Raw genomic sequence first — 26,621 nt, 5'->3', positions numbered from 1 at the left:
AAATCTGTTATAAACCCCGATAATACTCTTCATTATACACAACGAACCTCCAGGGATGAATAAAATAAATCTGTTATAAGTACTCTCATTATACACAACGAACCTCCAGGATGAATAAAATAAATCTGTATATATCTCATTAACACACGAACCTCCAGGATAATAAAATAATCGTTATAAGTACTCTTCATTATACACAACGAACCTCCAGGGAATGAATTACACAAACCTCGTGAAATAAATCTGTTATAAGTACTCTTCATTATACACAACGAACCTCCAGGGATGAACAAAATAAATCTGTTATAAGTACTCTTCATTATACACAACGAACCTCCAGGGATGAACAAAATAAATCTGTTATAAGTACTCTTCATTATACACAACGAACCTCCAGGGATGAACAAAATAAATCTGTTATAAGTACTCTTCATTATACACAACGAACCTCCAGGGATGAACAAAATAAATCTGTTATAAGTACTCTTCATTATACACAACGAACCTCCAGGGATGAATAAAATAAATCTGTTATAAGTACTCTTCATTATACACAACGAACCTCCAGGGATGAATAAAATAAATCTGTTATAAGTACTCTTCATTATACACAACTAAGACATACACAGACCAGAAAAAAATAAATCTGTTATAAGTACTTTTCATTAACACACGAACCTCCAGAAATGAACAAAATAAATCTATTATAAGTACTCTTCATAATACACAACGAACCTCCAGGGATGAACAAAATAAATCTTTGTTATAAGTACTTTTCATTATACAGATTATAAGAACGGTATGAGAGAATGAAATGCACTGTTTTAGCCATAAATTTTTAAGCATGCTGATTGTAACAGTGTTTTAATGATAAATAATTCTATGTCACCAAAATTAATGTTCTTTCAGAAAGTGGGTTCAATTCAAGCATTAAACCAGAATCCTGATTGCAAAGTTATGTTGAGGAGTGGACATACTTAATTACATACCACATTTAAACTGCTAAACAAGTTTGCTAAGAGCAAGGAAAGAAACAGTTTTTGCTTGTATATTTTAATAATTCGTTTCTAATTTTCAAGTTTATCTGACAACAAACTAGATACAAGTTGAATGGAATAGTTTTCCTTAGAATTATCATCCCAAGTTTAATAGAGCAGTTTTCTTGTTAAAAAAAGTTATTAAAGTTTAGTCAAGGGAACAACTTTGCTTTAGAATATAGTTTATTATGAAACTTCCATTTTTGTCTCAATCACTAAATCCAATATGGCCGCTGAGAAGCAAGCATTTTTGAAAACATGGGTAACCATTCTACCAGATTTGAGAACAAGAGTCTAGTTTCACCCATCATGTTTAATTTTAAAAAAATGGACAGACCGGCAGACAGACTAACGGACAATATGGGGCTCCCTCATCTCGATGCGGAGTCATAATAAGAAAAGCTAATTAATAATGATTTTACACACTGCAAATATGGAAGAAATCAGTCACCATAATACCTACTTACAAAACGAAATGACTTTTAACAAATCAGATGTACCTATACGCTACTGAATGGAGTTGCACAGCCCATTACCATATTTTAGAAAAGAAAGATCATTCCAAGTGGACTTACATTTAAGGTATAGAACCCATGATTGAAAGTCCCAACTAAACATTCGATGTTAGCTGAGGATAAGGAACAAAAATAACAAAAACCAACAAAGGCATCATTAGATAATGTAATTGAACTAAAAGTCGACTTATAGTTTTGCGAGCAGCTTGCTATTCGAGCAACTCTAGATTTGTTGTTCTTCTATAGTCATCAATGCTGATCCGTACAAAGGAGTTGATTAAATCTGCAAAAAAATATATTAGGTTTGTAATGTTCAAATATAAGACAATATCGTTATAAAAATACTCAAAATACTTATTAACGCATTATCATCACTGATCATTTGTTGTTCTTCAAGACACACTTAAATGACACTTATTTAATTACATTGTAGCTCAACTATAAAGGGACGTGATATATGCTGTATTTCTTCTGTCTAAATTGCGAAACAACGCCCCATTATATCTCCGGTATAAATAAGACATATAGCACATTATTCTCCTTGATCAGTTTCATATATTTCATTGCATTTCTTAGCACAAATATTTCTAAATGTTTCACTTTTTCGCTCCAAAAATATAACGGACTCATAAATTATAGAATTATGTTGCTTTTGAAGGTTTAATGAGTTTAAGGTTGTATTCTTCTGAGGTTTCAGTCCCGTTGAAGTCTCGTTTCGACATATATCAAAGAAGTTATGAGATTTTCAAATAAAATTTATCAATATGTGTAGGAAGTTACCAGTTGCAAATTTTATCAAAAAATTACATATCTAGTTTTAGCAGATTTTTTTATATGGGGATTTTAAGAAATGGCCCATTTGGCGGCCATTTTGAAATTTTGTCTTTTTCGCTTTGAGTAGAGCTACAATTTTACCATTTTTTACTGAAATTGTTTTTTTACTTAAATCATCACTGCGTCAGTATTTTTGGCTGTATCGAGCTAATTTTTGCAGTAAATCTTTACTGGGTTCGTGGTAATTAAAATATTGAGCATTAATGTGTGATATGATACACTTTTGTCACTTTATTTTTACATTTAATGGTAATTAGAGCACAATTATTTTTTACTCGAAAATACTGAAAAATAACAAATATTCAAATGGAGCAAAAAAGTAAGCACACGGACCCCCAATTTTTCTGCCTGATTTAGAAAGAACAACCCTTTCCCTGTTGATATGCAAAATATTAACAAAAGTTTAATACCAGAACTCTTTCTATAAAGGGCTAAATTTGGCAAAAATGGCTGAAAATGGTGCATTTTGAAGCTCAAAATTAAGGGGTAGGGGTAGCATATGTTGTTATTCTGAGAAAAAATGTAAGTCTTATTGATCAAAACTGGTATATTTTTAAAGAAGACTACTAGAAAATAAATTCTACAAACATCCATACATATCAAACACCTCATTCGGAAATTATCGCTTTAATCTATTGTGTTTATGGTCAAAACGGCAAAATTCCCATAAAATCCAATATTTTGTCAATTAGGTATCTTTGAGTGACAATAGCTCAAAAAAGAGCACACGGACATATGTTTTTTCTTCTATTTTCTTTTATGGCATGAACTCCTATTTCCAAAAATCTATATGAGAAAAAAAGTTTAATACAAGAAAATTTTGACTTCTCAGAGGAGTACATCCTTAAGAGCAAATTAAAAACATCTTTAATTAAAGTTATATACTTATTATTTCTAAATTCCTTTTGTTGCTTTTATTTTTTTCCATATATTAGTCTCTACGGGTCAAAAGATCATTAAAATTACAACTTACCTTAGCATACTGCAATAGGAATCCTTTCATCTCGATTTCGTCATCTGAAACAAATCGGATAGTAGTAACCTTTGACCTCGACACGAGGGTACTATTAAGAAGGTCAGATTTTGTACAATATCTCCCTTCGCCTGAGATGTCGACAAAATCGGAGAGACAGTCCGGCGTCACCTGGAGGTCAAGTTCCTGAAAGGTCAAGGTCAAATCATATCCGTCTTCGATAATGAGATTCCATTCACAAATCGTGCCCGGTTCATACTTCTGTGGAAAATGAGGACTTCTTACGATCCCAGGATTACCGACTGTGATGTTCCTGCCACAAGCTGAAATAAAGATAATTAAAATGGCATAATATTCGTAAACTAACAATAGTACATTTATTGCCTCGGAGAGCTGAAGATGGTTGCGAGTTCCTAGTACCTTGTTCCGTTTAACTTAAACGGAACTAAGAACCTGACGAAAGTTCCGTGTAACCCAAATACTGGCCAACACCCGGAGATCTGTTCGTTAGGATTCCTACCTCTAATAACATGTTTAATTTCAGATATGATGCCTTCAGCAATAATACAACACGGAAGAAATCTCTAAAGCACAGATTACCTTAAACGGATCCGACACTCAGACCCGAGTTCTGTTTAAGCTTAAACGGAAGTTGAAACTTGGATCTCGCAACGGTCACCTTCGCAATCAACTTGAGCTCTCCGATTGTCTCTCTGTTGACTACTACCGATTTTAATTATTGAGGTAAATCGCCTTAATTGCGCTATTTTTTTTTATTTTACTGTAAATTAAAACTCGCGAATAACATGGCTGTATTAGTATACCCTGAGGTACAGTAGATCATGGAAGTCTAAAACGCTAGTTACAATGACAGTAATTCCCATTAAGGATGAAAATTTAAAAAAAAAAAAAAAAAACAGAAAAATTAAAACACCACTAAAATAAGGTCGTGGAAGTTATTTTCATGATCAAATAAACGTTTCTATCAAAGCATTGTAACTAAATTGCTGAAAGTTATACTAAATTGATTTGAGGATATAATCCGAACATTAACGGAGTTGCTACGATTGTTTTACCTGCTCGGATATTTGTGCTGTAGTCGGTACCCTTTGCTTCTACCCCATCAATGACATCGATGGTTGCTACTTTAATTTCGTACTCCCGGCCATAGTGGGTGCCGGTTGTGATAGGGAAATGGTTCCTGTTAGAATCTAATCTAATTTCGGATACGTGATGATCGGAAATCAGGCGATATTTCAGATCGTAAGCAAAATGTGTCCCTTGTTTCCCCTCAGGTGGCTGCCAGTACAATTGTATAACTCCTGGCATAGCTACAGTCGTAACATTCCTGGGCTTTTTACCTGAAAAAAAATAAGCAGGAACTGTATAGTTGCTAAATTTCGCGGGAGTAAAATTTCGCGTTTTATTGTATGGAACTTATTCTCGGGGGTACATTTTCGTACATACAGGGTGTCCCATAAATCAGGTTACACTTTCAAAATGTTATTACTTGACATACATGAGCAACAAAAAAGATATTTTGGTATAAGAAAACATGCAATCAAACGTTTTATTGTTTGCATAATATAAAAAATAATAATTTGATTCTACTGAAAACCATTTTCGTCATAATGACGTCATCACTTTTAAGATATTGTCACGTTAAGAGGACATTATACACGCACTGTGAAATGTTTTATACTTTGTAAAACAGTGTTTTTGATCATGAAATGCCCCAGCTCTCCACAGCTCTTAACTATGAAATTTTACTCGTACGACATGCTACGATATATAAAACCATGATTTTGATAAAGCGAAATATAAAACAACCGCGAATATAAGCGTCCGTCCGTCGTTCAGAGCTACGTCATCGCAATTTAAATATGCAAGCTACCCATCCCCATAACGTTCATCCAATGATTAACATGATCATGTATGCATGTGTTATAAATGTTCTGTTTATTTGCCACATGTTATACAAGGATAACATACCTTTTGTATTAATTACACTTTAATTTTAAAGTTCGATTATCGTTATAATCTATTTATATCTCACCATCTACGCTAAGGAAAACTTTAAATCCGCCATGTTTCTTCGACGGTCCGGGTTGAGAGTAAAACGTGATCTGATTGGTCGAGTTCTCACTGAGGATATAACCGTTCTGCGGGACATCATTACAAAACATGACGTCATTGACGGAGACGAAGTCACCATCGCATCTCGCGTTGGTAACAAGGTCAAGTGAAAGAAACTCGACCTTTAACCTTTGACCTATGGGAATGTGTATGGTCCATTGGCACGCGACATCGGCCTCGTAATAACCTTGGTTAAAGTATGGAGAATGAATCTTGTCGAAGGTTCCAGCTTCTTTGAGGCTGATTTCAAATCCACATGCTGAAAAAAACGGATAATCCTTTGATATTGAAATTAAATTCAAAAAACCAAAGGACACAAAACTCGATACAGACACGTGTCTATGTAAAAATGTATTTAGTCTCCATGTTCTTAGTCTAATAGCTTGAGGTATAGTGCTTTAATAGTTCACAAACTATTCCATAGCAAAAGGTAACTATTCAACAGCAGGAGGTGATAATAGTAGACTTTGCTCCGACTATACCTCAAGCTATAACAAAAGATGACATCACAGCCATGTTTTAATTTCCAAAATCACAGAATAATGAAATATTACTTAAAATGATTCCATTTATAGGTTGCATAACTCTATCAAAACGTTAAACATCTAACTATTTACATTAGAAACAGGTGCATATCTGAGTGATTAACCTCTCATCCAGATTTAAAAGGGCTTCAAACTTCGTGTGGGGTCCAGACGGCAGTGTTATCAATGTTTTCTCTGAATGTAATGTTGAAAACAAATATAACCAAGATAAATCTATTTCGTATAACATGTAAACATTTATTTACATTTATTTACATTTTGCCACAGCGAGTCCCATTACTCTAATGATAATCGTGATCTGAATTATGAGCCAATAAATGGTGTAGTAATATCTACATAAATGGATGTTTACTGACAACATGTTAGTCCGCGCGGGAAAATTGACTTTGTAGTTGAATGTAATGTAGTTGAGTTTGGTTATGAATCTATAAAAAATCTTTTGAATGTCTGGATCATTGAAAGTAAACTGAAAAGCAACTGAAAAACATCGTTGTTGTCTTTTCATTTTTATAGGGGCTATTTTATATCACATTGAACTTGGCTGTTGAGGTTAAATGGCTGAAGCGGGAAATTCAAATGTTCACTCGCATCTAAATCATGTTTTACTTTGAAATAGAAAGTAAAACGTTTGGGCGCTATTCTATTTATCTGCCACCCAAATTGCATTTACATGTAGGCCTATATCTCCAATAAATGCAATCTAACTATCCTATAATTGTTAATTGAAAAAAAAACCCGAGAATGTAAATTCCTTCTGTCTTTAGAAGAGACTTTTTCACAAAACAGTGCGATATCTGCAAGTTGCTGTAAACATCGTTATTATAGCGCAGCCATGTTTTAACTGAAAACTGGATTACAGTATGAATTATAAAAGTGAATATAAATGAGCATACTTCGGTGTTTCAATACCAGAAAAACCCTAATAGGCTTTTACAACATTTAACGCTAACGCACTCCACGGGATATGTAGATAGCTTCTGCTATTCAAAGCCGCAATGAACATAGAAAAATACATTTTATCCTTTTATGACGTGATTTTATGCACGATGGTTGTCATACTGTGAATTAACGATGCTATTTCTCTATATACGCTTATTATACAGATATCGACGTATTTTCAGGTGGATACATTGATTTATCAAGTCGAGGAAGTGATATTACCCGAGGCCGAAGGGATTTATGAAGTCATATTCAAAAACGTTTTTGAAGAAAATGTCCATCCTGTTTTTGTCTCTGGCTTCAAGATATTTGAACCCAAGATATATTGGGAAATTTTGAATTTTTTTTATAATTTAGTTTAAATAACTCTGTAAAGTACTGATAAGCTACCAACGTAATTTTCATGCTTTTACTTAGTTTTACAACAAAATAAATTAAGTTGTAACGCATTGATGTCTTGGACAATAGTTTAATTTGACCAATGACTGTGTCGCTTTCAAAATTTTCCGTGAAAACGTTCTTCGTGTGTGACGTCATAATACTCGCCGTAAAGTATGCAAAAATAACCACAAACTTCTTACCAATGAAAATGAGTGTAACATGAAATTAAATTATAACACAATATACATTTTTATGATGTCACTTCTCACCTGAATAGGTACTGATGACGTCAGATGTTGGACCTTCTCCTAGTGTTGTCTGTGTTGCTATAGTTACTTGAATCCGTTTCCCAGGATGATAAATGGTTGATATGTAATAAGTCAACTTTGTGGGGTCGATCATCACTTTTATTTTTCTCCCAGATGATTGCCAGTAAGTAAGTATATAGGCCTGTATATAATTTAAGCAATAATTTCTTTCGATTTTCTTACTTAATTTCACCATTTGCATTTCAATGTATATTCGCGGATATTAAGTTATCAGATTTGAAATTAAATGGAATAGCATTTCAGAATATTTGTAAAAGATATCAATTTGCAGATACAAACTTGTATTCTTACTGTTCTTTCAAGGCAAAATTTGCAAAAAAAATTGTACGCGAAATAAAATTGGTGTACAGTATTTTAGAATTTAGAAATAGGAATGCATACCGTATAGCCGGATACTTACGCGGGTCAAACTTTTCGCGGGAAAACAATTGCAGTTTTAAATCTTATGATCTTGTTTTTATGGTACATATATGGATGAACCATTTCTGAATAATTCGGAGATCAAATTTTCGTGATCATAGCAATGTCCGCGAAATCGCGAAAATATCATCCCCGCGAAACTAACCGGCTATACGGTATGTCTTGGCGATTTTCGCAATAAGAGCATCACATGGTCACTGAACCATGAAATCCCACATGTTTGTTTCTACAGAAAGTTTAAGTGTTAGATGTAACGCCATACGTACGGTTATATGATGATCTGTGCAGGGTTTGGTCCAATAGACTCGTAAAGAATTTTGGAATACAACCGCATCAAAAGTGTCCGGTGGTCCGCTAATACCTGGAGGCACTGAGAAACACACCGATACCACAAGTTAATCATCGACTTGTTTTACTTAATATAAGACTCGTACATATGTGGACATGAAGCATAAGGATATTTAACACGAGGGTCATAAAATGTTGTAAAATCCGAGGCTTTGCCGAGGTTTTTACAACATTTTGTGATCCCGAGGGTTAAATATACCTATCCTTCATGAAAACGTATGAACGAGTATTTGTCTCTCATACCTCTGCGTTTTATTGCAATTTACCGCCATTTTGCAATAAATTCGAGGAAAAAAAAGCAAGTGCAAGTCAATTCTCTGTACATGAAAATTGCGTGATATTTTCAACCCGTTAACTTTGTCTGTATCTTTTAAAGTAAACCTAGCCTAGTTTATTTTTTTAAATGTTAAAATTGTACCGAGAAAATAGAAATTTTGTTGACGGTGTGACATCACAAGGCATGCAATCCAGCTCCAGACGGCATGAGGGTATTGCCGTAGACCAGCCAGTATTACACGTGTAGGTATAAGAGAAAAAAGTTTTCTTTCCTGTCATATATTTTTAAAATAAAAATTCCAAATTTGCTGAAAATTAACTGTAATGCATATTTATCAAATCAATTATCTATATTAAATTTGTATCAATGATTGAGATGTAAAAAAAAATGTAAATGCTGAATATATCTGTAATAAAGTGAGTGATGTTAGTTCGTGCTTACAAAAATTAAAATAATCAAATATGGAAAATGGTGTGAGAGTCCTTCTGCGAAAGGAAAATAAATTATTAAGTAACATGCTCTATCTATGTTTTATCCAAGTTTATAATATGTTGAAAAAGTACATTGACCTACATGATGGATCCTTTGAACACGGTAGGATGGGTGTGGGCGTAGTAATTGGACTCCTGGACGTAATATCTGTGAGGAGTTTCGTTGTCATGGAAACTGATGACGACGCTGACGTTGGATATTTTGTTGCTTGAGTTGTGGCATTTGCCGTCGCCTTAAGGGTAGTTGTTGGCTTCTCTGTTGTCGGTTTCTGAGTTGTCGGTTTCTGAGAAGTTGGCTTCTGAGTAGTTGGTTTCTGGGTTGTTGTTGGTTTCTGAGTTGTCGATTTCTGAGGTGTTGGTTTCTGAGGTGTTGGTGTCTGAGTTGTTTGTTTCTGAGTTGTTGGTTTCTGAGTTGTTGGTTTCTCAGTAGTTGCCATAACTGTTGTAGTTGTAGGTTGGATCATCCACAGTGGTTTCGGAGCATCATCTGAAAAATTATCGTAGAAAAAGCCCATCCAAATATGTGTCCTCTGCAACACGTTCTTTACTAAACTGTTGACCAAAAGAAAGATTTGAAATCGTTCAGTGTATATAAATGCATAAACTACAAGTTACATAATTTTTGATGACTCTGATGCAAGCACGCGAGAATTCTTAAAGTTGGAGAAATCCGGAGTGCCAACGTTCAGTGTGTCCATATAAAACGTTTATTCGCTTTAATCTTGCTTATCATTTCTTTTATCAATTATTGAATTAGCAATTGTAGATCGTCTATTTGTTTTATTTTACGGTTCATCGACAAATAAAATAATTTAGGTCCAATCTACATGTATATCTGCAGAAGTGTAGGGACAAAATGTTGAGAGACTTAAGTAAAATATAAATATGAAAAAATGAAATTAAAGCATAAATGGTTTCAAAAAGAAAATAATCTTCAGCTTATAACAAATGACCATGGACTATTAAACAGTTAGTGTAGCAATTGTTAAAATAAGAGACAACAGTTATGTTAAACAATTGTATGTTTTCAAAGATATAGTGCTACACCAAGCAGGTTAACATAACAGCCTGTCCTCGAACGCTGAACGTTCAATTAAAGATGATCCACCTGCGACAGAGCATAAAATATATTCATCATTTGAACAATAATTGGTGTTTAATCGTATACATATATGTCTAATTAACAATAAAAAATAGTATAAAATAATTTATTGTGTCTTTGATGCAGGCGCAATCAGTACTTGTTTTCATATAGGATATAGTGCTAAGGATTTTTTCGGGATGCAATTAATTATTTTTCATATTTTTAACTTGAAGTAAAATTAGAAGCTCAAACTTTTCATTGGTGGTAATGGTGTAAAGTAAGTAACTTTTATAACTGAAGAAAAATACTTGATAGTGGAAAAATACCATTTATCAGCGGTGGAGCATCTTTAATAAGCCATTATTTTATTGATTCTTTAAAGATGCTACACCACTGACAAATAGGATATATTTTCTCTATCAAAAACTTGAACATATGAAAAATGAAATCAAAGCATAAAGGGTTTCAAAAGGAAAATAATTTCTTCAGCTAATAGCAAATGGACATGTGTATTAAACAAATAGTATAGCAATTTGTTAAAATAAGAGCACAATCATATTATAAGGTATCTACAGACAAGAGTTGTACGGTATACTTGACAAATGTATGTTCTGTGCTAGCACACTGAATTATACTGATGGATACACCAAGCAGGTAAACGTTACACCCTGTCCTCGAACGCTGAATGCATAGTAAATAAGCCATTATTATATTGATTCTTTAAAGATGCTACACCATTGACCAAAATAATATTTTCTCTATCAAAAACATGAACAGATGAATTTATATTTTTCTTCAGTTACATAAATTACTTAATTAAAGCCATTACATGTACCACCAATGAAAATTTTTAGTTTCTTATTTTTCTTCAAGATAAGAATATTAAAAATAATTAATTGCGTCCAGAAAAATGTCCTTGACACTATGTCCAATATAGAATGAATACTGATTGCACATCCAACAAAAGCAAGTTATTTCTATTAATTGGACATATTCTATAACGGTTATTAAGTTATTTCATATAATGTTTTATGTTAATTAGACATATATTTACACGAGTAAACGCTAATTTTTGTTCAAACAATTTGTATCGTTTATGCTCTGATGGCGGTAAAGCATCTATAAAGATGCTAAAGTTGCTCCAACGCCGACCAAAATTATATTTAAACATACTGCAAACCAACGTTCTTTCGCGGACGATTTACTTTCGCGAATTTTATAAGGCCTGTACAATCGGCGTATTAAATCTAGATGTCTTCATATGAACTATATTAAGTTTGTCGAACTTGTTTTAAAATGGAAATCGCAGAATTGAGTAGTGCGAAAGAATATTGGTCTACAGTCTTCAATACATATATATATGGATAATAATTGGTGTTTAATCGTATATATATACACTTTTGATTAACACTTTGATTCTTTTAAAATAAAATTCAATATATGAAGCTCAGACTCTCCAATAATGATAATAGTGAAAAGTAAGAAATTTTTGTTGATTAAGAAAAATAACTAATCTGTCTGCTCCTATTTTTATAAAAGAAAAAAAAAAATCCTTTCATCGGCGGCGTAGCACCTTGAATAGACTGAGCCTCCACCAGATGGAAGACGGATATTAGTTCATTTCAAAGTAGGAAATAATAAATTAAGGGTAGTAGTTAATAATTTAAATCAGGTACCAGTTGCGCATCCATACAATTTGTTGATTTTCCAGACATCCACGGCGCTAAACCCATCTCGCTGTCCCATGGTCCCTTTATCATCAAACAGTGCTTTAAGAGTTGGGTTACCGTTCTTGGAGAATGTGGTAGCGCCATAGTGCATGACACTTCCGTAATCGTATGGTGAATCTAGAGTGTTCAGAATGCTACGGGACTCGGCGACAAAATCACGATCTTTTCCTATATAAGGGGAAATGTTTTAAATGTACACAGTTAATAACGGCAATGAAGCATATGATAAATTTATAAGAACGTATGATATCAATGTACTTATTTAATTATGACAAAAAACAAAAAACAAAACAAAAAACATGGTAAAATTATAAGAAATTATATCAATGCACTTTTTTGGCAAAGAAGCACATATTGAAATCATAAGACTCAAAATAATTCAATTGACCTCCTATAAGTACATTTTGATCCACCGTGTCATATTTACACGATAATACCAATATAAATACCGATTTCCATTCAACGTAACAAAGTAATAATAACACTAAAATGATCTAAAATGGAAATAAAGAAGAAAAAAGACTCCAATGTTGATTTACTGGAATTGCAGGGAAGACCGGAGAGAAGAAGATAAATATCATTCAAAATGGTTTTCTTTGTTATCTGATAAGACAATATTAATTTACCTTCTGATGTGGTTAGTAAAGACAGGGTCCGCTGTTTTATTATTATTATTGTTTTTTTTTTTTTAAATATTTTTGTCGGGAAGGTGGAGGGGGTTATATCAGTTTACAAATAAATTTATTTTACAAATAAATACAATCCATGGTGTATATTTTGATAAAAAAAACCATTTGAAACATTGAAATTTTAATCAAAACAAGAGAACACGAATATGCTAAATACCGTCCATGATGTTCTCCCATCGTACTTCCACGTACTTGTCCCGATCGTACCGACTCTGCTCATGAAAGAACCCTACCGCATGCGTCAACTCGTGCATGACGACTCCTTTGTAATAACAGTTGTCCCCCAACGTAACATCCTGTCTTCCGCCGTCACGGCCGATTGATGAATGACACCTAAATAACAAATGTTTCATATTATATATACTTTACAACTGTTTATCATTTTGTGTCAATTAAAACATATAATCGTATGATCTGGTAGGTGTTTTATTTTACATCTACTTATCAGCTGTGATCAGAATCCCATAAAACAAAACAAATATTTGTTGAATTCATTTTCGCGTGTGATCAAAATTCGCGGATAATCGAGAAATTAAATCGCCGCGAAACGGTGTAAAACACAGATAAATTAGAACACCAGAAATCTTCGCGAAAATGAAGTAGGTATATAAAACGCGAAAATAAAATGTTTAACAGTATCATTCTGGTTTCATTCAGTTGGTGTAGTTTATCGGCGTCCGGACAATCAGGGTTCACTGTATATGTTTCACTCTAATGCTTAAAGTAGAAAAAATAATAAATGAATAATTGTCAACTCTATTATTGCCTCCGTTGATTGATAAAGGAAAGTTAAGGTCGTGCAAATGAAGTGAACTGCGAAGCAAAATCCTCATTGGGAAATGAAGAGAATTGGAGTTCACTAGTTTATTGAACATAAATATTTGGATTAAAGAAGTGATTGTACTTAAGGAATTATTTTGTTGTTGTTGTTTACTGGTGTGTAAACTGCATTTTTTGGACAGATATTTTAAAGTTGTATGGTCAATAACTTTCGCTCTTTTTGTCAAAATGTTATTTTTATATAATGAAATTTGTCATAATAAGTGTTATACATATTTCTCTCCGTCTGTCTGAGTTTTAAACTTTCTAATTTTACCACTTTTTATAAAGTTGCAGCACTGGAAGTATTTTAATTATAAAAGTAAAAAATCGTTTTAACGTGAAAAATAGGTTCGAAAGATGCCGAATCATTCCGAACTCTTCAGAACATCGTCGGGACAATCTCGAAGTAAAACGAGAGTTGTGAAACCAAAAGAAAATGTCAACAATTTTTCATAAACAAAACATGTGGTCGACCTCAGCAGTCTCTATCTACAAAGAAAATAATGCTCGCACATTACAATATTTGATACACACAATATTTTACGGAATATGTGTAAATTGGATGTTTCAAATACTCAATCTGTGGACATACACCAGCATAATTTGCTCATATTAGCCAGAAGGAAAACGTAAACAAATACCTGTGCGCTTCCGCTAGTTACCTGGCTCACCACGTGCAGGTCGTGTCGAACGTCAGCCACGTGATACGATTCGGAATCCGACAAAACCCGAAGTCACTGAACATGCGGTGTTTGAAGGCGTTTTTTTCAAAACCAGGAACATATGATACCTAGATTTCGGTTCTCTTACAGGCTTACATATGCTTCTGGGGAGCTAAATCATCAAGTTACAATGTCAATGTTTAAATATCAAATGTTTCAGTTACATATCGTAACAGTGAAATTAGCAGCAATATAATTTTAAATGTTTACACACCAGTAAAACAACAAAAAATAGAAATAATTTCTTATATTTACATTTCAACCGACTTTTTCTTTTAGATTTAACGTTGCGATGAAATAAAACTTCGTTTTTTTTTCAAGGTGATACGTTTGATTTAACAGCCTTTTAGTTAATGGAATCCCGGAATTTTGCTCCAAATTGGCTGGAAACTTTGTCAAGTTCCGGAAGCACACAAACTATATTTCCACAATAACACTATCTTTTTCATTCCATTTGTGTATTGTTTTCAAATATTTTGTTGTCTGAAGTATAATTTAAAATATTCATTACATTCAAATTTGTTTAATTGTTTAAAGATACAGAAACAATATAGGCAAATCTGTTACGTTTTAACACTACTTGCGGAAGTCAGTGTTTCGGTGTATGTATTCTTACGCGATAACCGACTGCTTTAACACAAGTTTAAACGATTTCCCAGTTAGTAAACTTATATAGCAGAGAAAAAACGGAAATTTAAATATAGTAATATGAACGGTATGTTCCGGATAACACGAGATCCTTACAAACGTATGTATTTAGGATACGAGACACTTAGCGGTCAAAGAAGTAATATCAACTGGATTTCCCAGATGACACGGATTCCCATCAAAATTCCAAATGACACGGGATCCCATTAACGTTGGGTACGAAACACTTCAAATAGTAAATCTGGGACAAGATTGTAATTTCAAACGTGAAGACAAAATATAAAGTCGTATATCAAAGGAAGTCATTATCAGGACACACAACTCACAAACACCATGATATGAAATTAGCAAAAGAAGAAGAAAACAAGGCAACAGGTATTATAATAAAGTCAATCATCGATACTCCAGGGGTTCCGATCACTTACGATCCCTACACTCCTGAACTATCTCATAGTTGAACTGAATGCAGCTCAGAGGAAAAAAATCTGAACCAATCACAGGCATGCAAACGTTCCCTTTGAAGACTACAGAGAGAATGACTCCGAACTCTAAAGCCACATAGTGTACCGTTATACGCCTCTTTTGATGAACATCAAAGGACTAAAATACCTTTTCTGTTGCCTCCAGTTTTACTATGACATAGCCCAAGGGTGTAGAGATTGTAAGTGATCGGAACCCCCGGGGTATCGACGATGTATAAAGTCGAATGCAATAAATCAGTCGGTGAGTAGCGGCAGAAGGCGACAAAATAAAGGGATATAAACCAACCCGTATCCATGGACAATTCTCACGTAATCCTGGTCCTTGATCCTCGGCACAAACTGTATACAGGAAACATCTTTATTGAACTGTTCTATAGCGTCGCCGATTACCTGGAGTCCATAGGAGCCTATAATAATTAAAACAATTCTTTTTAATAAAGAATAGATTTTAAATAAATCAATTTGTTTTCTATAGAAAGGATTGATAACAAACTATATTTAAAAAAGAAAGAAATATATTTCAATTCAAATTGCAATTACATAATTTTATATTTCATATTTTATATAGTTTCACTGGTTTGTAGAAAATATATCATTATGACGGCATCCCATGTGTACAATGTGTTGTGGTGTGTGTTTTGGAAGGCTGCGGTATCTTGATGTTTTGTTGTGTGAATGTCGTATGTTTTAGGAGGCTGCGGTATCTTGGTGTTGTGGTGTGTGAATGTCTGTATGTTTTGGGAGACTGCGGTATCTTGGTGTTGTGTGTGTAAATGTCTGTGTGTTTTGGGAGGCTGCGGTATCTTGGTGTTGTGTGTGTGTGTGTGTGAATATCTGTGTGTTTTTGGAGGCTGCGGTATCTTGGTGTTGTGTGTGTGTAAATGGCTGTGTGGTTTGGGAGGCTGCAGTATCTAGGTGTTATGTGTGCGTGAATATATGTGTGTTTTAGGAGGCTGTGGTATCTTTGTGTTGTGGTGTGTGAATGTCTGTGTGTTTTGGGAGGCTGAAGTATCTTTTAGATGTGTTGTGGTGTGTGCATATCTGTGTGTTTTGGGAGGCTGCGGTATTTTGGTGTGGTGTTGTGTCTCCTTGTAATACTGGAACTCATACCCTTTCATAGTGAGCAGTTACCCAAATAAAACACTGATAAATTGACCATAGCTATTTTTGAATATTTGAATGTTTGTCATTTATTTGTAGTTGTTTTCAATTGATTTCTTAAATTTATAACTTGAACTCCTAAATTGCAATATAGTTGAGCCCATTGTTATATTTTACTATCTCATTGAAGCATGTCGCCGAGGACACGTGAGAGAACAAGTCAATCACTCAACTAAAACCGGCGGTGTCTATAACATATGGAATTTTATGCCCGATCCATTTCCAATCCTCAATTCTTACAGCATTCCTTCTCTGCAATAGAAAGAAATAATTTGATTGATAAGTATCTCATCTATACTTTTGATTAAGATAAAGATCTTTATTATAAACTAATTAAAATCTAGATCCTTATTTCAAAAACTTAAACTCAAGATCTTTATTTCAAATGATTAAAATCAAGATCCTTATTTCAAACTAATTAAAATCAAGATCGTTATTTCAAACTAATTAAAATCAAGATCCTTATTTCAAAATAACTAAAATCTAGACCCTTATTTTGAAATGATTAAAATCTAGATCCTTTTTAAACTAGCTAAAAGATTCTTTTATTTCAAAATAAGTGAAATCAAGATCCTTATTTCAAACTAATTAAAATCAAGATCCTTACATTTCAAACTACAAATGTAATAAAATTCAAAATCCTTAATTCAAACTACAAATGTCACTAAAATCAAGATCCAAACATATCAACCTTATCAAAATCAAGATCCTTATTGCAAAATAATTAAAATCATTGTCATTATTTCAAAATTATTAAAATCTAGATCCTTCTTTCGAAAAGATTAAAATCTATCCTTCTTTTAAACTAATTCAAAGATTCTTATACTTCAAAATATTTGAAACCAAGATCTTTCTGTCAAACAAATTAAAATCAAGATCCTTATTTCAAATAATGGATATCAATATCCTTATTTCGAAAAATTCGTATGTTGTCATATTCTGAAAATAGATAAGCGTGTCGGAGCATGCTTTGATGAAAATAACGTAGTCAGTAATGCAACTATGTGGAGTAAATACACATGAATTGAAGTACAGTAAGTATATAGGTCAACAGATCGTTGACCCCTAATGGGATGTTGTCAGAATGTGACCCCGAATGGGATGTTACCAGATCTTCTTATCAAAAGTTGGAATATGGATCTGTATCTTACTCATTTATTTTTTCAATAGGATTTAAAAAAATAATGATAAATAAACAAATTAAAAAACTACGATATATAAACAAATAAAAGACAAAAGCAAAAGTCCGATTAAAAACAAAAGTTCGAGTAAAAATTATCCTTTTTCTTCTGGGAATGGATAATTACCTTGACCGTATTCTATAGACATTTAAATCTAATATTACACTTTGTGGAGATACAAAAGAGTCCCCCCCCCCTTTTTTTTTCCTTTTTCAGGACTTACATATCCAGGTTTTTCCATTTTAATCAGGATTTAATTAATCAATGAAGTCACCATTTTTCAATCTGATTATAATGCATGTCTTATTACACTTCACATGATCAAGGATTTGACAACGTTAAGGGCAATACAGGTGAATTGTCGAATTAGCTAAAGCAATCGCTGCTTCCAGAAGCTTGCAATTGATTGTCAGCGGACGAAATAGTTTTATAGAACTGTCAGATTTATTTCTGGTTTTGTAATCATCTCGTCCAAACAGCATAATAAAGCTAAATGTATATGTATACTGGGATATAGTAAGGTGTAGAACACGCATTTAATCTGAAGTACAGGTGGTATAAAGGTCACCAGCACGTGACCTCTAATGGGATGTTGTTAGATCCACTATTAAACGGAGTGATTATAAGGATCTGCCAGATCTGTATTTTAATCACATGGCTATGTTTTGTTGTTTTCATAGGGAAAGAGGGTACTCACAAAAGATTCCAATAATGCTTTACTCATAACCTCATGTAATTATAAAATAGTGAGAGCATTTCTTGTAAACATTGCGTTTTAATGAAAAAATAAGCCAATCACAAGTCAAATTAAGTATGAAAAAAGAAGACAATAGTTAAAGAATAACTTAAATATGTATTTTATGTTATGAAAATACGTCTGACTGTAATCTAAATATTCGTCATGAGAGTACTCTACGATTTTTTGTACCTGTATTTCCACTTTTATTGGTAGATTTATTTCTCTTGAGTTATTACGCTGTCATATCAACCAATCAACTGCAACGTTATAAACGTCATTTCTTTACGTTATGAACTGATTACATGTTTTAAGCCAATGGCAATTATTGTTACAAGTAAGATTAGATTTGAATAATGGCCATTAGTAATTATATTTTGAAATCGATTTAAAATATTTGACAGATCGCATCTGTGAATTAATCAAACATGACTTCGCAAGTTGTAATTAGCTATAGTAAGATTCTACATTAGCTCCCTTAATGAAAAGATCATTCGTGCATACTTACCCTACTAGGTACGATATCTCCTTCTATCAGACGGTGATTACCATTTCCTAAAACATTAGGTTACACCTTTTTTCAATTTAAGTTTATATTTCACGTTTTATCTACAACTTCAATGCAATTGTCAACGTGCACATTTTAAAAAAATAAAATAAATGCATCCTTCCTAAAAATCTATTGTCACTTATCAATCAAATTATTTTGTTTTGTTTCAGATATGGTACCGTATCTTATTACTGTATAATAATCGTTATCTTATTTCCAAATATAAGTATGATAATGTTCCAATAATACATTTTTCTTCATTATTTATTTTATCAGTTGGCATAATGGCGTCGAAATCTAAAACCCAAATGCATTCAAATAGTAAACCAATGCTTAGAATAAGAATGAAAGGTGTTCGTTGTGTTGACTGATGTAACGTCCTCTCATAAACCAGAGTCACTTAAGTGAGTACAGAATGTACAAGGATAAGAAAGGGAGGAAAGTAAGAGCACCAATCTACGTTCAGTAACCAGCAACTGCTCCACATGGAACTAGTGCACACGACCTATATGTGAAGGGCTTGTGGTAATATATCGGGACATCTTAACATCTGAGGTGATAGTGTAAATGTGTATCTGGAATAATGAAAAACGAACGGGAAAATTGGTCACATAATAATCGAACATGTTTTTTTAGCATTCCTACTCCTGTTTGTAGAGCGTTAGAATGATATCCTTCTGTAAAGATTTCGTTATCCCTCCTAACAATGCATAACGTTTTACATGAGAGCCAAGTACATGTTCGCAGGAACTAAAACTTGCCTTATACTTGTATGGAGAACATTGACCTAGCAATCATTAAAGTTATATGTGCCGTAACTGGACGAAAATTTTGACATGTTATTTTTTCTTCATTAATCTATTGAAAACCGTTAGGTTTGATGAAAATCATTCAAATGATTCCAGATGTCTGACAAACGTTAGTTACAACACAGAATTTAAGTACTGTAAAATTGTTGGTTTTTATGCCTTATGTATGTTTATATGGAAACATACCTGCAGAAATCACTTTACAATGACTGATAACATTATAAAAATGCCAAATGAAATTGTAGACCACGATTTGGCTTTATGGTTCGACCGTATATACTCATTTCACTTCACTATAGATGTACATATAATGATTTTTGGCAGTACTGCCAAAAATCATTTTCAACTCTTATATGTACTCATAAAATTAAAACGTAAGCATTGAAAATACTGTAATTCTCAAAATGTCGGTAACTTTTGGTAATAAATAACATATCAAAAGCTCATCTTGATTCGTGAGTATGAAAAATACGGCACATATAACTTTAAGATTCAAAATTCAATGTCCTCTTGGCGCCACGATGGACAAGTCCTTAAGAAGTTCCGACCTATTACCACCAGTTCTTCTCCTCTGGATCGCGAGTGCAAATAACATGTGAGGTATTTTCCACATACTGATGCTGATCGGCTGATTTTTTTCCTCGTACTCCGGCTTTTGTCAACCGCTAAAACCTAGCTAGCATTTCCTGAAATGTCTCTGGCTGTTACTAGGACGTTAAACTAACCAAACTAGGACAAACCAGTCAGGTAATAAATGATATTAGGTCGTTGTTAACGCTACATTATTCATAACCTACCTCTATTTGCAGCCACAATGATATCCATGGCAGATAGCTTGCTCCGCTTGGGTGATGAAGCGTGTTCATTTTCTATAAAGACATGTTAAATGACTATCACAAAACATAAAAAAGTGTGAATGATGCAAAAGCCGGTTCGGTATAAAATGCGGTTTTATCAAGCGAATCGAGCAAATATAATGTATTTTTGAGATGGTTCGATAGACATACATATACGGTCGTGTTTAATTTCAACACCTCTGAATTTCACGCGAAGAAATTGCCTGTGTAACGTGTATTGTGATACGATATACAACATCTACACCATGAGATATTCAACAGTTATGGAAATGTTGAACATAAATAAAGATGCATTCAGCTTATTGCAAGTATAAATAATCTAAGGAAAGACTAATAACTTTGATTTCATGCTTAAATCATGATAATTTCCGTCGGTGATTTTAAATTAGCAATAAGTGTTTATATGCAATAATCATATTTTATGTCAATAACCTTGGCGACTAATCGACGTCACGAAAAATAATTTTTGGTTTTGTCAAATAATATAAGACTCTTTCATATGTGGATATGAAGGATAGGGACCCGAGGGTCACAAAATATAGTAAAACCCGAGGCTTGCCGAGGGTTTGCAACATTTTGTGATCCCGAGGGTAGAAAATCCCTATCCTTCATATTCACTTATGAAAGAGTATTTTTCTTTCATACCTCGATATTTTATTGCAATTTTACAACTATAACATTCCGCCATTTTGAAATAAATTCGAAAAAAAATCCACGGCTGAAAGTCAATTCTTCATCCATGAAAATTTACATGATAGTTTCATCGAAAATTCCGTTGTTTGCATCTTTTATAGTCAAACCAGTCAAGTTTGTAAAAAAAAACAAAATGTTAAAATTTTACCGAGGAAATAGAAATTTTGTTGACGCCGTGACGTCACGAGGCTTTATTGCATGGGTAGCCATGCAATACAGCCTCAGGCGGCATGAGTGTATTGCCATAGACCAGCCAGTATTACACCCGTAGGTATGAAAGTACAATTTTTATAACATTCTTTACCAACCTGAACTATGTCGTGCTATATAGTATACACATCACTCCAGATTACGAATCCCCCCACCACACAGCACACTCATAACAAATGTATACATACCTGTAAGCGTAGAAGCTCTAGTCTGCAAAATAAATTTGTTATGGCTATCATGATAAATAACCGTAAAAATGAAATATGAAAAATCAATAATATCATTGCAAAGTATTTCCTTCAACTAACATTTGACTTAAATTTCATACAAACATAGCCACGAGCGTAAGATTATTAAAACTTTCAATTTCATCTCTTTATAAACGTCCGCCTCGGACATGACGCTTCCGTCTACCAAGACAATTATACGACGTCACATATAAAATATGACGTCATAAATACATGTAACATCATGATAGTGATATTGCACGTTCGTCTTACGATATTTATGACATGGTCAAGAAAGTTATGTGATACATATATATATATCATATTTGCACTGGATTGGATCATTAAACCAACATTTAACAGTTACTTAAAATATTGACGCAAGCCAAGCATGCTGCTGAAAATTAAAACACACCAATAAAGGATGCATACATGTAGCAAAGAAATAACACATGGTAAAAACATGCATGTATTTTTGTGTTGTATCAAACACTAAATTAAAAAATATATTTCAACTAATTGATCAATTTCCACTTAATTATTCACTTTATTTTTCCACGTTTGAAGATAACATAAAGAATGACATTTAACATGAAAATATAAGGCAGCAAAGCGATGTTTTCAAAATATGTACAAGTTCAAGTTCCATAATTAGTAATTAGATTTAATCGTAATTATAAAGATCTCCCGTTTTAAAAAAAGTAAAAAATTTACATTGTCTAAAATAAATCTAAATCCTCTAAATCTCTAACAATTCCCATAGGGGTACCACTAATTTCCTACCCAGTCACAAATAAACGTAGCAGGAACTATATACTCCAGGAGTAAATGCTCATATGCAAATATAATTAGCTACATTCATTGCATAAGGGATGGGTCCTTATCACGCTCAAATCATATATGATGATATCGAAAAGGAAAACTTAAACACGCACGCACGCACGCACGCACGCACGCACACCCACACACACACACACACACACACACACACACACACACACACACACACACACACACACACACACACACACACACACACACACACACACACCCACACACACAGAGTAATTTTGTATTTTCTTATAGCTTAGCTTTTAAGTTTTTCAGTTAACTCAACATATTTCGGAATGCACACACATGACAGATAAATAGATTGCATCAGTTTAAGATGCTCCACCGCCGACAAAGCAAAACCGATTCCCATAATTTGAACAAAAACTGGTGTATAATCGTGTTTAAATGTGTCTGACTAATATTCTGTATTTGTATATTACAGAGTTATCTACCCTTGCGGGTAGGTATCGATTGTGACGTCACGTGTTTGCGAGCGTAACGTCATACATTTCGGTGAAAACGACTTTAATTGCGCTCACAAAATAATGACGCAACAATCGATACATACCCGCAAGGGAGATAACTCTGTAATATGCAAAGACGGAATAAACATGCATATAACATAATTTTTTTTTTAAAGAGAGTTTAAAGAGAAAACTATCCACTTGGCTTTAATCCATGGAATATCATCTTTAATCACATATCTGCCCGTCCATCCATTTCATACGGCTATGTCATAACTATCGTGCAACACATGTGTAATACTATAGTGACACTAGTTTCGACGTCATAATATAATATAAGATACAAAAATGTAACACCATGGTTTTGGTGTTTTAAAAAATCAGTACTTAATTCCTTGTAGGACATAGTGCCATTGAATTTTTTCGGGACGCAATTAATTATTTTTAATATTTTTTCTGGTGAATTAAAATAAAATCAAACTTTTGAATGGAGGTAATGGTGTAAAATAAATAACTTTTGTTACCCAAGAAAAATACTTAGTCGTCTGCTCCTGTTTTCACATTCCATTCCTCAGCGGTGTAGCATCTTTAAATTTTGAAGTATATCAAGCTGGATATCAACTAGTTGAGACAGAGAGTCAATTATCAGCTTTACATTGAAACATGAAAGTGATAAAAAATCTTTCCCTATATGTGTGAGCGTTGAGTATAATATATAGAGAATCTCCAACAAGTGACTGTTGTTTATCATGTTTATCAACTCGAGTCTTTTCAAATTCTGAAAAGACACGAGCTTTAGAAATTAGCTTTTGAAATTTAACTAACGAGAGTTTAGATAAACATCATCAACAACAGTCACGCGTTGGGAACTTATTTATCCCATAACTTTAGCTCTATATTTATACCGTGGTGACCATTTTCTCGTCTTCATTACGGGAAACTTACCACCATACATTATTAAGTGATATCTTTCCGCCATAAAATATAGTGCATAAATAAAGAGCCAATATTCTATTGTTTGATACTTTGATTAAGCAACTACCTGTTAAACTGTTGATACAGTGTTATTTAAAAGAAAATGCGCTATGAAAAGTAGCCCAAAGTTGAGAGCCAATCGGAATAAAGAGATCTTGGAATTGACCCATCAGAGGCGCCGTAGGTGTTTACACACTCGAGTGTGTAAACATAAATGATAACAAACTGCTATGGAATTTATCACATGATTTTTCCATTGTGAAACATATAAAATAGTTATGGGATAAATCCTAGTTGCTCTAGAAGAGAACGATTTAAGACTGATGTTTAGAATCCCAAACAAATATTCGGTTAATCCGTAGGTCACATACAGTCGTGTGCTATCTTGAGGGTAGGGCAGAGATTATGTAACACCGGTAACACAAAGATGGTTATATGCTCATCTTTCGCGATACTCCAGGGGTTCCTATCACTTACAATCTCTACACCCCTGGACTATATCATAGTAAAACTGGAGGCGACAGAAAAGAACAGGTAATTTAGTCCTTTGATGCACACCAAAAAAGCCGTAAAACGGTACACTGTGGTTGAATGTGTGGCTTTGAAGCTGGGCGTCGCTTTCTCTGTAGTCTTCAAAGGAAATTTTGGCTGGACTGTGTTTGGTTCAGATAAGTGATCGGAACCCCTGGAGACATTGATATCAGTTGTCCGATATGAAAATGATCCTCCAAGCAATAGGATTTCACGCCATTGTCCGTAAACTATAGCATTTCGAGTTATATGATCCTCCACCCAGATTCCCGATGTTTTGATGAATTTAACTACATAACATTATTTTGTTTGTTTGAGTTTAACGGCCCATCGACAAGGTCATTTAGGGCCAACTACATCAATAAATTCGATTATTAGGGTATTAAAGTCCGATTAAGATAACTGCAGGTTTTCCACAATACTATAAACTTAGCATCAATCGGGAACCATCGGCACTTTCCATAAACGAGACTATTGTCGTAAATCTCACTTTACGGAAGAACCAAAGGTTCCCGACTACAATACGCGAACTTCTCATCTATACAAATTCGCAAGGAGAAATGTGCGTTTGTCAATTTCTAGCATGTAATACCATAAACTTACGTTAGCGCAGTAACAATTTATGCGCAAAGGCGACAAAAATGTACGCTATGATTCATTAAAGCGATATAATTTAGTGAAATTCAGTGGTTCAATGCTGAAAATACCAATTTGTACAAAACAATAGCGCTGTACATGGATCAGCGCTTAAAGGCAGCGCAGAAAGCGATAAAATAAAGCAACTGCTGAAATAAGCATGTTTACAGTAACTAACGCTATAGGTGATATTTTTCTCGCAATCCCTTACATATTTCCGCGGGAAACTACAAATATATTTGATCACAGAAAATAAATTTATAATTGGTATGAACGATTTGACCGTTACACATCATTATATACTGTCAAACATTTGAAATGAGTTCATTTTATTGAATATAAATTAAGTTATTTAAAGATGCTCCACCGCCGACAGAGCATAAATGATATTAATCACTTGAACAATAATTGGTGTTTAATCGTGTATATATATGTCTAATTAACACAAAAAATATTATAAAATAATCCATTTTGCCTTTGGTGCATGCGCAATCAATATCTAATTCCATATAGGATATAGTGCCACGGATTTTTTTCGGGATGCAATTAATTATTTTTTGTAACTTTAACTTGAAGTGAAACTAGAAGCTCAAACTTTTCAATGGTGGTAATGGTGTATAAAGTAAGTAACTTTTGTAACTGAAGAAAAATACTAAATCGTCTGCTCGTGTTTTTGATAGTGAAAATATGTCATTTGTCAGCCGTGGTAGCATCTTTAAAAAATAGTGGAACACCCAATATTCCTGTAGAATGATAACGATGTAATAGCTAATGTAGTTAGAGTTGTTACTTACCACTTGATAAACACAGAGAAAGATAAACACTAAAGCAGAAGTAGAATGTACTGAAGAAGTGGACGCCATAGTTGGACCTGACTGTCCATCCGTTGACCACAATAACGTGTATGAAGGTCAGTTAAAGGTGAAAGTCTTATCGTTAGATACACACTGATGACATCGGTGACAAAAACGACCATGGTTGGATTTCAAAGCTTCTGTAGGACCGTATAATGAATTCCAATGCTTAAACATTTCAAAGTTATATTTGTAAATATGCCCCGTGAGGTGAACGGGAGGTAAAGCATTATATGATTGTTCGTGTTAATTTACTACATATGAACAGATAACAGAAGCTTTAGACAAATACATTTAACGGGCGAGGAACATGATACGAACGTAGAGATAGTGGGTATTTGTTTGCAGGTATGAGAGTGGCTTTACATACGATATTGGAGAAGTAACTGTATTAGATTAGTGTTACCAATGCTAGTACATTCCTGGCCGACATTCGGTGCTGAATTTATCTATAATCCCAATAACGTTAGGTGCACACAAAGGCATATCATTTGTTATCAG

At 33.6% G+C, this 26,621-nt stretch overlaps 1 protein-coding gene across 1 annotated transcript; it reads right to left on the bottom strand.

Moving 5' to 3' along the window:
• Window positions 1–1,702: 1,702 nt before the first annotated feature.
• LOC138309275 (uncharacterized) lies at window positions 1,703–26,262 on the bottom strand. The gene is made up of 15 exons (XM_069250445.1): window positions 26,061–26,262; window positions 21,788–21,809; window positions 20,637–20,708; window positions 18,989–19,035; window positions 16,737–16,815; window positions 15,689–15,809; window positions 12,886–13,061; window positions 11,986–12,207; window positions 9,308–9,712; window positions 8,376–8,479; window positions 7,630–7,810; window positions 5,416–5,754; window positions 4,436–4,720; window positions 3,360–3,682; window positions 1,703–1,835 (listed from the first exon to the last, which is right to left on the bottom strand). The coding sequence occupies exons 1-15, from the start codon at window positions 26,127–26,129 to the stop codon at window positions 1,830–1,832; spliced, it is 2,451 nt and encodes an 816-aa protein (XP_069106546.1). The 5' UTR covers window positions 26,130–26,262; the 3' UTR covers window positions 1,703–1,829.
• Between the last annotated feature and the right edge of the window lie 359 nt (window positions 26,263–26,621).

Source organism: Argopecten irradians, chromosome 15, assembly GCF_041381155.1.
Source record: "Argopecten irradians isolate NY chromosome 15, Ai_NY, whole genome shotgun sequence".
In the NCBI taxonomy this organism is placed as follows: Eukaryota; Metazoa; Mollusca; class Bivalvia; order Pectinida; family Pectinidae; genus Argopecten; species Argopecten irradians.
Note: the sequence above shows the minus strand (reverse complement) of the source record. Positions and strands in the feature narration are given on the sequence as shown.